The 12667-nt window shown below is 57.5% G+C and overlaps 1 protein-coding gene across 1 annotated transcript in view; it reads left to right on the top strand.

Annotated features, from left to right (window-relative positions):
* The window catches only part of BSN (bassoon presynaptic cytomatrix protein), a 37814-nt gene that overhangs the window by 8006 nt on the left and 17141 nt on the right, over nucleotides 1–12667 (top strand). The window contains 4 exon segments of the mRNA XM_010851960.1: nucleotides 3615–3812; nucleotides 3814–4482; nucleotides 11574–12062; nucleotides 12505–12662. Coding sequence (XP_010850262.1) covers nucleotides 3615–3812; nucleotides 3814–4482; nucleotides 11574–12062; nucleotides 12505–12662 — 1514 coding nt within the window.

Genomic DNA, 12667 nt, shown 5'->3' with positions numbered 1-12667 from the left:
GGCGAGGGGGGTGCCCGGGAGCCACAGACACGGTCCAGCCAAGGAAGACTCTCTCTGTGGTTGGTCCCGGAGTCTGGGGACCTGCCCCAGGCCTGGTCATGGATCCATAGCCTAGGTGGGCTGGTGATGCACAGCCATCTCCCTGCCCAACCAGTGGGCCACCCACATGTCCCTAACGTGGGATAAGGATCTTGGAGTAGGGAGGAAGAGGCTGAGGATGACCCCCTCCCAGCAGGCTCCCAGGGGTCCACGGGGGAGCCAGAGAGGGGAGTCTTATGGATTCAGAGATTTGCTCAGCCAGCATCCTCCCCAGGAGGCCTGTGTGCTGGTCCTCTCGGCCCAGGCCTGGGCCTGGGAGGGGCTGGGAGAGGGCACAGTGCAGGCTCCTCGCCGTCTGGAAGATGCTAGATAGAAATAGTTGCGCCCATCTGGGAGATGACTCACTGAGGGGTGTTTTAGCCGTTTCTTGGCGAGGTTCTATTTTGGGTGAGACGCCTGTGACAGCCTGGGTGCCGGGGGCTGGATAAGGGGAGCTTCTTGTGGTAAGTGCAGTTTTAGCACAGGCCCTTGTTGACCCCTTGTTGATCTGGGACCCAAAACAGGGTCTCCCTGAAGTCTCAGAATCAAAGGGTCTCACCTCCCAGATTCCTCTTCTCCGGAAATCCCACCTCAGGGCATGCTTCATAGACAGAACCTTGGGTGTGAGCAGTGTACTCACCTCAGGAGCTGAGTCTGTGGCTTCCGCCCTGGGCCAGGGCCTTGGCATCCTGCTCAGGAGGGTGATCATCTCCTGGGTTTCTTTGAGGGTTAGCCCAAACAGCTCGGCTCTGCAAGCTCCTACTTTGGACAAAAATGAACCCTGACACCCCTACCAAATATGACTTCTTTAAAGGAGTCTTGGGGCTGAGTCCCAAGGACACACATTGTCTTCTCTGTGACTTTCTCCGTCCAAAAGTATACAGAGCTGCCTTGGGTCTTCAGAGCGCTTAGATGAGTTCACAGTTCCCAGCTTGGGGCGGGGCAGTTCACACCCAGTGCTATGGCATGACTAATCTTATGGTTTCCAGAGCTGGGCTTGGTCTTTGAGTTTCTTGAGGGCAGCTTCTAGACCTCTCACTTGACTTGCATGAGGCTCAGTGGCCTGAAGAAGAGGTAGACATATGAAAGGCACTGGGCTCCAGGCTGCAGCTCAGGAGCTGGGCAGGGCTGGCAGGGCCAGTCTCTCCAGCAGCATCACTTCCTAGCTGGGTAACCGCAAGAGCCAGAGGCTAAATCATATTAGACCTTGGTTTTTCTCTACTGTGAAGACAAAATGAAAGAATGCCTGCAAAACATGCCCTGCATGATGCAGGGCGCCATGGGGTACTCACCAAAGTGCATGTTTCTCCCCTATCTCAGATGCTACTCTTGGTTTCATGGCAAGACAGCCAAGCCCAGGCTCCCAAACTCCAAGTCAGCCACAGTGGCAGCCGTACAGCCTTGTGACCTCAAGGCAGAGAGCAGGGCCAGTGGTACCTACTAAGGATGGGCAGAAGGGGCTTTCTGCCCCAGGGACCAGACTGAACTTTCCCTGGCAACTAGGCTACTGTGGTGCATTCAGACTCTAGTTGCAACCATGGATGAGCAGACTTGTCCTCTGCCTTGGCTCAGGTTGAGAAGGAGGAGCTCCTTCCACACCATGGGGTGCTGACTCTCCAGTCTCATGGCTGTAGCCTTGTAAGAGCCATGCCCCTATTGATAGGTTATCAGGCTTCATCCCCCAGCAAGACTCTGTGGCGTAAGCTCTGCTCTGTGCCCGGTACTATGCACTGTCCCTGGACCACCTCAATAAGAGCTCATGGGCAGGGCAAGGAGACACCCAGAGGAATAAAGTAGCATACGCTTTGGGAAAGAACAAGTACCATGAAGACAAACTGGGTGGTTAGCTACAGAGTACTTCGGAGGGATTTTCAATCATATGGCCAGGAAGGGCCCTGATGGGGAAGTGATCCTGGCTGAGACATGTGCAGGTAGCTGGCTCCGGGGCTGAGGAAAGGGTGAGTGAAAGGCCTGGTTATGGAAGAGAGCGCAAAGGATCTCTTGGTAGAAGAGGAGACCAACATGCCTGAGGTGAGAGGGCAGGAGAGAGGGACAGAGAGAGGCATAGGCTGGAGTAGATGGGGGCCCTCCTGGATTACAGAAGAGAGTTCCCATGGTAAGTGAGGGGGGAGTCCACTAGAGGGCTTTGAGCCTGTAAGTGACATGCTCTGATTTATATTTGGATTTTGAGAGGAAGATAATATTGGCTCATATAACTGGGAATCTGAGGGTAGATTTAAGGCAGAGCTGAATCCAGAGAAATAAATGAAGCCATGGGGTCTGCTCGTTTCTCCTGTCTTGGCTCCACTTCTGACTGTCTCTTCACTTCATTCTTAGCTCCTCTCTGCACGCTGGGCAAGAAGGCTCCTGCCCACGCCACTGCTACGTCCTTCTGATGAGTGACGCTATCTCCTACTGTTCATTCACCCTGAAATATGGAAGGGCACTGATTGGCCCTGTTTGCAAGGTCATGTGCCCATCCCTGCAACCCTGGCTGAAGCCAGTGATTGGCTCAACCCAAATGTGAGCCTGCTCTCCTTGGGAAGGAGCTAATGACAGAGAGAAATGACACATCCATCCTGTGAACAGCAGCACATGCCTTGTTTAGTCTGGAGGCACAAATTATCCCTAAAAAAAAATTTGTCTTCCTTAAGAAAGCAAAAGATTTTTTCATTTGGCTTACGTCACTCACATCGTATCACTTTGCCCTCATTTATTTTGCTCTCAAGAAGTTTCATTTGTATCTTTTCTCCTCAGCAAGACTGTGAGCTCCTCAAGGACAGGGATCATGGTTTCTTTTTGTTTTCTTTTCCTCCCTCTCCCACCTACTATTCTTCACTCCTTTATTCATTCTGCAAGTTTTTATTGAGTGCCTGTTGCATACCAGGCACTTGTTCTAGGGCCATGCGGTCTGTCCTGATATACGTTTTAAAAGATCACTCTGCTGCCCTGTGGGAGTGACCTGAAGCAGGCAGCAGGGGAAAGAGAGTGAGCAGTTGGAGGCTATTCTTAGGTGGCTCTAGTGGTAAAGAATCCACCTGCCAGTGCAGGAGACACAGGAGACATGGGTTTGATTCCTGGGTCGGAAAGATCATTTGGAGAAGGAAAGGGCAACCTACTCCAATATTCTTGCCTGGAGAATCCCATGGATAGAGGAGCTTGGCGGGCTACAGTCCATGGGGTCGCAAAGAGTCAGACATGCCTGAAGTGACTTAGCATGCACAACGAGGGGTCATCCAACCAGGAGGATGGGAGCGTGGGTTGGCGAGGTGGGATGTGGAGACGCACGATGTACCCAGGTACAGCCAGTGGGTGTGGGGAGGACTGTGGCCGGCAGTGGGTCGGCAGTTTGGGGCTGGGGGGTGTGTGAGTGCCTCCGTTCATCTCCGTGTACCTGGCAGCCCAGAAACACCTGTCCCAGGCTTGGTGCTCCTGCCTGTGCGAGGAGCTGGCCCTGGCTGCTGGGGGCTGCGAGGACCTGAGCCGTGGGTGCCCCAGTCCTTAACGTCCTGGTGACCCTGCTGCTTCCTCCTCAGGTGAAGGAGTGGCTGTGTCTGAACTGCCAGATGCAGAGGGCTCTAGGGATGGACATGACCACGGCGCCTCGCTCCAAGAGCCAGCAGCAGCTGCACTCCCCGGGCCTGTCTCCTTCCCACTCCCCAGCCAAACAGCCCCTGGGGAAGCCAGAGCAAGAGAGAGCTCGGGGCCCAGGGGGACCACAGCCTGGCCCCCGGGCAGGCCGAGACAGCCAGGGCCACCTCAGTGCCGGGGCCTGCCCCAGCCGCCGCCCCTCCGGAAGTGGGGAAGGTGTCTCCCCAGCCCTCTCTCCCCATCAAGCCTTCCACAGCCGAGCCTAGGCCCCCAGCAGGAGAGGCCCCGGCCAAGAGTGCCACTGCAGTGCCCTCCGGGCCTGGTGCTGCTGAGCCAACCCAGGAGGGCCTCACTGGGAAGCTTTTTGGCCTTGGTGCGTCGCTGCTGACCCAGGCGAGCACCCTCATGTCTGCGCAGCCTGAAGCGGACTCCCAGGGCCAGCCTGCCCCGAGCAAGGGGCCGCCCAAGATTGTCTTCAGCGATGCCAGCAAGGAGGCTGGCCCAAGACCCCCAGGCTCAGGGCCTGGGCCCCGGCCCACAACTGGAGCCAAAACTGAGCCTGGTTCAGGGCCCAGAGCCCAGGCGAGAACGGGGGGAACCACCAGCCCAAAACATGGCAGAACAGAACACCAGGCAGCATCGAAGGCTGCTGCCAAGCCAAAGACCACGACGAAGGAAAGGGCCACCTGCCCACTGTGCCAAGCTGAGCTCAACGTGGGCAGCAAGGGCCCCGCCAACTATAACACCTGCACCACCTGCAAACTCCAGGTGTGCAACCTGTGTGGCTTCAACCCGACGCCCCACCTGGTGGAGGTAAGAGCTGGACCAAGAAGGTTCCTCTGGGCCTTGGTGAGGGGCTGAGCCTGGGGTGATGGAGGGCATCAGAGTCAGAAAGGGCGGCAGAAAGCTGATTCTGGAGCAGTCACGGGACTGTCCCTATCGCTGCAGCAGGGCTCCACTCCCTTATCTGGCCTTGGCCCCAGCCTCTCCTTCCACTCTGAGAGTTAAGTGGTGCAGTGAATGGAGTCCTGGTGTCCACTGTCTCTGACCAGCTGACCAGTGCCTGAGGCTGGTCCCAAAGGTAACCAGGCTTAGGAGGCCCTGTGCTGGCTTCCCCATTCCCAGCTATCATGGGCATGGCCCTGATGGAAGATTCTAGTCACCCCTGTGCATGCAAGAAGGGCCTGAGGTCCCACCTTGCCCACTGTCTGTGACCCTCACAGGGGTTGAAGGGAAGTTAGGCAGTGGGCTATGCCCCCATGCCCAGGGCCGGGCAGAAGGCTTCCTCATAGCACGACAGCCCAGCCAGGCAATGTCCTCCCTTCATTTCCTCTTCCGAGGTCATGGGTGTTAATGTTTACTTGTCAATGCCATAACCTTTGGTCCACAGATTATCCCTGGCAGGGCCTGGCTGTCCATGGAGCTATTTGTGGAGATGCTCAGAGATGTTCTTCTTACCCAGAGGGAAGTCTGAGGAAGTACTGGGGTTGGGGCCCATCTCTCTGTAGTCCCTCTTCCACTGGAGGGCTCTGGCCCTGTGCAGAGTTGGGTGAAAGTGGGCAGGAGGCTTGGTATTCTCGTGAAGCTTGGAGCCCACCCTGGGAGGCTCCGAAGGTGCCCATGGAGCTACCCTGGCAGAGCAGGGTGAGCCTGGGCTGGGAGGCTGCTGTGGCTCCTCCCCTCACCCCACTCCGTCCCACCAGGTTCATCCATGCAAACTCCACTTTTGCTGCCTTGCACATAGCTGGGTATGTCCCCTTCCGAGAGTGCCCATGGGGTCTATGATTGGCTCATCTGGGCAGGTTGATGTGTCCCTAGCTGTGTCACATCAGGAGATGTCAAGCCCCCTTCTCCGGCACACAGCAGTTTCCTGAGTCTTGGGGCCCCTGGGCTGAGCCATGTGTAACTGATGGCGGGCAGAAGAGTGTGGTGCCATGACTGCCGGCCCAGAGACAACAGAGGAATGTGTGTGGTGGTGGAATGGGCTCTGTGGCACCTAGTTCTGACTTGTCTTGGGTCAGGCCTCCGTGGGAGCAGCTCGATAATGAGAATAACTTTGGCTGCGAGAGGCCATGTTTTCCAACATGCAGAGAGGGGTGGCTTGAGCAAAACAGATGACCTCTTCATGGATGCCTGTGTGGCCCTCCAGGCCCTCAGTGCCGCTGCCCCAAGCCCTAGGTCTGGTGGCTCACCGGAAGATGGCTGGCCTGGCGGCCCAGAGAGCTGAGGGGACACCAAGGAGCCACTGCAGAGCAGAGGCGCTCTGGTCAGAGCCAGGCACGCACACACTGCTGGGTGGGGGGACCTGAGCCAAGCCCCTCTGGCCCACTGTGCTGCCTAGCCTAGAGGACCTTGTCCTCAGGAGACCTCCTGGCCCACATTTCCTCATTAGGCAGGCTGTGCAGAGGGGAAGGCAGAACTGTCTCTGGCCAGGAGGATGAATGTTCCCGACAGTGCCTTTCAGCGGCCTCCGGGCCGGGCCAGAGGAAGTGCTGATTCTGCCCAAACAGAAGAGTCTCAGTCACATGCTGACTCGGGGTGAGCGGTCTGGATTCTCAGCTCAGCCTCTCGTGAGAGGTTGGCTTGTCATCTTCCTGGACTCTGGAGCTTCTGCCCCTTGGTGGTCATGGCCTCTGCCCCCATCGTCCATGTCCCGCTGTCTCCACATCCTGCCCCACTGCCTCCTCCTGGGCCAGGGCCACCCTTGCCTCCACAGGATCTGTGGGTTCCATGGGCTTGATGGCAAAGCTGCTGGGTGTCCTGGTCCTGTGCTCCTGACAGCAGTCCGGAGGTTGCCCAGCTTCTCTGACTCATTTCTCCTCAAGGCTCTGTTGCTTAAAGCTGCTATCCCCAGAGGGCCCGGGGCTGCTCCTGGGGAAGTGTGGATGGGCAGCCATCATGCCACTTCCCATGGTTCCTACCATTAGACCATGCCACCATTATCCATCAGAGGTGCCAGCTGGCAATCTGGGACATCCTCAGCTCCCTGTCCCCCTGAACATCCTCCATGGCCCAAGCCTTGCGGCTCTGCCTTCTCACTGTCTAGACTCTGGCCTCATCTCTCCATCCCAGTAGCCACAGCCTTACTCCAAGCCTTTGTCCTCTCTCCCTGCAGACAATGATCAGAGTTTTCTCACGGCTCTGCCTCTTTGGGTCTTGCGAGGGGCTGATGGGAAGGGACTGGTGCTTGGTGTGTCCCCCTCCCCCGCCTTTCCCACCAGCACTGTTGCCTGTCCTCAGTGGGCCATCTTTGGTGTTGTCTCAGCGAATGGCCGCTTGGCTCTTGGAGCAGTTTTGTGTTTCCCTGTGTATTCTTGGTAAGAGGCTCTTGGTTTCTCAGCAGGTGGCCCAGACACATCCCTCCCTGGGAGGGAGGTGGCAGGAGGAGGTAGGGAAGAGAGCCTTCTCCAGGACCAAGGGTTAGGTCTGCCTTGGCAGTCTCTCCCCATCAAGCTGCCTCTATGCACAACGTGGAACAGAGGGAGCCATGTCAGCATGCGTGCTGGGTACCTGGCGGGGACGGACCAGCTCCCTCCAGGCCTCTTAGACCTGCTGTGGCTCCAGCCACCTGTCTGGGCTGCCAGGGTGGGGACCATCCCCAACATCTCTGAGCCGTAAAAACCTTTCCACCTTCTTTCTCCAGAGGGAGTCCAGAGCACACAATGGAGGTGGCATTGAAAAGCTAGATCTCTTTTCCCTTTGAAATTTCCTCCGAAAAATTAACCATAGTGCTACTTAGTGAGTCATTTCATAATTAAGAGTTGTTGATTCCAAATTTTTTTTACCTATTTATCTTTTTAAAGGATAATAGTACCCTCTGGCTTAATTTTTAATTGGCTTTCGGTTCAAAATAGGGTTTGTGAAGAAATTAGTGCAATCGGAATAGTTACAGTAATGCCGCCAGCTTCTTATTTTATTATAATTGCTGAACTAGCAGCCATGGCCTTGAGAAGTCAGACCTTCCCGTGGCAGAGGGCCTGGCGCCTGTGATGTGGAAGGGGCTGGGGGAGGGGGCTACCTCTGCTCTACACCTGCCTCAGTCTGCCTCTGGGAATAGATCTCAGGGAGCCTCATTTCCTCCACGCGGAATGGGAGCCATAGCGTTCTCTCTTAGGTTTCTGTGAGAACCAGTGAAATGCCATGCCTCAGACCCTTGTGCGAGGTCCAGCACACAGGCAGCCCTTCAGCCAGGAGGTTGGAACCAGAGTGTCCGAAAAGGAAGTCTCTGCAGGGACAAGAAAGTCCCTACCAGCCCCGACTGCCTGGGTGTGAATTGAGCCTGTGGCCAGTGCAAGCCCCTTGTTTCATCAGGTTTGGCCCCAGGGAACGAACACATTTGTTGTTGCAGCGTGAGTAGAGGGCAACCCAACTGTGAAGGCACACCTTGGGGCTCTCAGCAAGGATTCCTCTTATTGGAGGCAGAGGCCACAGTCAGGAGAGGAGCAGCAGCCCAGTAATGGCCATGCCTGTGGTCCAGTGTGCCACTCTTGGGCTTTTATTTTTTTAACCTCTGGGCATCCTTGTCTCAGGAGTTCTCATTGGCTGTCCCGGGTCTTGCAGTAGGACTGGGGATACGTTGGGCTAGGCAGCCAGCCCAGTGTCACTGTAACCAGGTGGACACCTCAGCCAGCAATACCTGCAGAGAGACTGTGTTCAGCAGGGTCATTCAGGCACAGTGTGGGGAGGAGGCGCGCTGGGCTCTCTCGGCCCACGAGGCACAGCAGCTAGTGATTCTGGAAGGCAGGAGGTCTCACATGCCTGCCGGGGGTTCCCTACCAACTCTCTGACAACTCAACGTCCCCTGCCTCGCCCCGAACCCACCTAGCTCCGTCCGAAGGGTAGCGCGTGAGATGGTGATTGCCCTTGGGGGCTGCTGCCTTCCTGCCCCCGGAAAGGCACTGGACAGAGGGAGGCAAAGCCGACATGGTCATCAGAGCCTCCCATTGTCTATCCCCAGGTCCCAGATCATCCCCAGCCCACTTGCCAAAGAGGGTAGGAAAAGAGCAAGCAAGCAGCTCCTCAAAGCTGGGGCTGGGTGACGGAGAGTATGACAGAGAACACGCAAGTGAATGAATGAATGAGGGGTAGACACTAAATGGGGAGAGGGAATGAATGAACAGGGAATGAAGGGGTGGTGGTGGAGTAGGGGCAAGTGAGGGCCAGAGATGCGAGCAGCACAAACAGAGGATTCAGGGCTGCAGTTCCAGCTTCTTCCCACCCCCAGGCACGGCCTGCCTCCCATCCCAGCCTCATCCTCCAGAAGACTTGGGCCTTGGCCAGGTCTCCCTCTGGCTCCCCTTCTAATGGTCCCAATGCCCTATACCCTTCTCCCCCCACCCCCAAGGGGCTCGGGAAGGGCCTCCAGCTACCAGGTCAGGTGTTTATTTTTAGCTGTTCCCTCACATGCCTCTGCCTCCCCCACCTCCCTCCCCCGCTGCCTGCTATAGCAGAGCCAGGAGCAAGAGGGCCAACTGGGGCACCCCTTCTGCAGCCTGGCTGCCTCTGTGAGGAGTAAGTGTGGGAAGGAACAAGGCCCCAGGGAGCCTGTGACCACAGTCGACACACTCTGCTGAGGGCTGGGCCTCTGGGCTCGGGTAAGCAGGCCGCTGCAGGGGCTGTTCTGAGCTCTAGGCATGAAGTCTGTCGCCTCCATTCTGGCCACCCTTCCAAGGTGTCCTTGCTTCATTTGGACTGTTTCTTCTGGGGCTGGGGCTGCCAGCCAGAGGTGGAGGTCAGAGGTTTGCCAGATTACCAAGGTGAGCAAGGCAGATGACCAAGCTTCAAGAGGCCTAACCTGGATGGCCATCTACATGGGGCCAAGGGAGAGCCAGGGCAGTGTTACCTTGGGCCAGCCCCCCTATCCAGGCCCAGATCCTCACCCCGTGATGCTGATCGTGGGGCAAGGGAAGGGACTGTTTGCTCATTTCTAGAACTTTCTCTGGGCCTATGCTGACACCCCTCTCAATCTTTTTGCCACCTCACGGCTATCTCCAACATGGAGGGATTCCCACTGTGACCCAAGGTGATGCTGGCCCAGCCCACCCAGCAGTTTCCCTAGGCACCAAGTGAGCCCATGGCCCAGCCAGGGGCAGCACCCATGACCTTGTAGGAGTTTGTACAGGGGACACACAGAGCATCAGATAAGGTCCCAGGGAGTCAGCAGTGGTGCTGGAACCAGGCCCTGCAAGGAGCAGGGTGAGGACATGTGGGACCTCTGAAGGGTTCCCCTCCATAGCAGAGCCCCTCTGCTCAGGACCTGGGTGTGGAATTCAGCCTCCAGGAGCTCCAGTCTCAGGGAAGCAGTCTCAAGGCCCGAATCCTAAGCCTGTGGAGCAGACCTATCCCTCAGTCAACACCCAGGCCCTGCCACCAGCCTGGCCTGGCCTTCCGCCGGGGCCCAGGGCAGAACCATTGATACAGCACCCACTATGGTGGCCTGCAGGTGCCAGGCCAAGAGCAGACATCTTGGAGGTACCATACTTCCAGGGTTCTGTTGGGTGGACTCAGGGATGTTGTGGGCCCAGGGGTGGTATGTGAGCTAAGAGTGCTAAGGATTCTGGTCCTCTGGGCTGGTAAGGGCTGAGGGCGCTCTCTGGCCCTGTCCCTGGCTCTCTGACCTTGTGGTTCCATGTCCTCTGGTTCCCCTGACTCCCCATCCTGATGGTCAGGCGGCTGGCAGGATCCCAAGAGTCTGGGCACCCTCATGTGTAAGAGCAGGACAGTAGGGGTGCCAAGGCTCTGCACCCCTGGGGCAAGAATAGGCACTGGGGTGCCTGTTACTCTCATTCCCCGCCCAAGTCCCACCAGGGAGGAGCTCTGACTCTGGAGGAGGCCCTTGGAAGACATCCCCTGCCCGCCGCTGAGCTGCTACAGAAATCACCTGCTCAGAGGTGCTCAGACCCTTCCCTGTACAGACAGTGGCACCTGGGGGGGGAGTTCGACTTGGTTGCTGGGGTTCTGGAAACTTCACCATTGATGTCCACGTCATACTTGGAACAACCCCTTTGGGCTCTGGCTTCCAAGAAGACTGTGTACCAGCCCATGTGTCCGTCTTAGTTATGGCTGTGTCTCCAGCCCCCAGCACTGAGACTGACACAAAGAGAGTAGTCTTGAAAGTGAGGGGCTGATGGTGGAGGAGGATCCCAGCCTGGCTCTGGAGGGAGCAGGGCCCCTGGCCTCAGAGCCAGCACACAGTCCCCATCAGAACAGCCCAGAGCCTGGGGAGCAGGAGGAGGCTTTTGCATGGGGGTCTTTGCTGGTCTAAGACAAGGTGAGTTGGGTTGGAAGGTGTGAGCAAAGGGGACTGCTCGGCCCCACCCCCAACCACCAAGCAGGACTTCCTCTAGACCGCCTCCCCTGGCCCCGCAAGCCGGTCTCCTCCCAGCACAGCACTTACTTGGGAATGGAGAAGGATGGTGCCTGAGGCCTGAGAATTAGGAGGCTGGGGAGGGGCAGTGCATCTGGGAGGTGCTCTCAGCCTGATGCCCTTCCTGAAAGGGTGTGCTCACCTGGGGGACTCTGCTCCACTCCCAGGGGTGTTCACAACCTGGGGGGGGTTCCCAGCCCCCCTCTTCCCTAGACCATGTGCTGCTTTTGTAGCCTCCTCTCTCATACAGGTCCTCCTTTTCAGCCTAGTAAAAAGCTCCCTGTGGGGTAAGGAAGGGATCCTTCCTTGGGGTTTGTCTTTTTAATGCTGTACACGAGCATCTAAAGGCTGGGGCCCTCTGTCATTTGGGACCAACAGACCCATCAGTCTTTTGTTCCTCATCAGTCCTTTTGCCTGTAGTGTCATGCTTTGGGAGTCTTTCTCCTCATGTTTATAGAAATAGTCATGGAAGTCATCTTTAAGTACTTCAGTGTCTTTGTGATTTTCATCAAAACCCTCCTCTCTCGTTTCCTTACAGAAAACCGAGTGGCTCTGTCTGAACTGCCAAACTAAGCGGCTTCTCGAGGGCAGCCTGGGAGAGCCGACACCCCTGCCGCTGCCCAGCTCACAGCAGCCCCCTGCGGGGGCCCCTCACCGTACAGCTGGAACAGCCCCTCCAAAGCAGAAAGGGCCACAGGGGCTGGGCCAGCCATCAGGCCCCCCGCCTGCCAAGGCCACCCCCCTGCCCACCAAGGCCAGTCCCCTGCCCACTAAGGCCAGTCCCCTGCCCACCAAGGCCAGTCCCCAGGCCAAGCCCTCTAGGGCTTCTGAACCCAGCAGAACCCCGAGCAGTGCCCAGGAAAAGAAGATAGGAGTCCCAGCTAAAGCCGAGCCTGTGCCGAAGCCCCCTCCAGAGACCACCCTGCCCCCTGGGACTCCTAAGGCAAAAGCTGGGGTGCGGAGGACCGAACCCACCACCCCCATCACCAAGGCTGTTCCAGAAGCCCCCAAGGGTGGGGAGACAGAGGTCAGTCATCATTCCCAGGGGTCCTGGCTTTCAGGCAGGGGAGTGTGGAGAAGGGTTTAGCTCCCTGCGGGACTGGGATATGGACCTGGGACGGCCCTTTGGGCCAGAGAGGACAGCAGGGCCGCCTTGCTGAGGCATGGTGGGCCTGGAGCCTGTGGGTTCTAGGCTGATCCTGTGTTTGACGCCTTTTTAGATGCTTTGTTGCATCTTTGCTACCATTAGATCTAGTAACACTTCTCTTTGAGAACCTAGGGATGCTTGTGGTTTGACATGGAACCTGTGAGTTATGCAAGCCCAGAGCAATGGAGTGGGTGGCGGGCCCTGATTCCCCCAGGAGTGGAGGCACCCCCTCCCTAGGGCTCCGGGGGTTGACAGAGAGGCTGGGGCTCCCCCAGGAGCCGTCTGCCATTGGCAGTCAGCATCTACTTCTTGCCCGCTGTAGGAGCCTGGGGGCAAGCCTTACTCTCAGGACCTGTCTCGGAGCCCACAGAGCCTCAGCGACACAGGCTATTCCTCTGACGGCATCTCCAGCTCGCAGAGCGAGATCACCGGTATTGTGCGGCAGGAGGTGGAGCAGCTGGACAGCGCCGGGGTGACGGGGCCCC

The sequence above is a fragment of the Bison bison genome, unplaced genomic scaffold (genome assembly GCF_000754665.1).
Source record: "Bison bison bison isolate TAMUID 2011002044 unplaced genomic scaffold, Bison_UMD1.0 scf7180017864304, whole genome shotgun sequence".
NCBI classification, from domain to species: Eukaryota; Metazoa; Chordata; class Mammalia; order Artiodactyla; family Bovidae; genus Bison; species Bison bison.
This window is presented reverse-complemented; position numbering and strand designations above follow the sequence as displayed.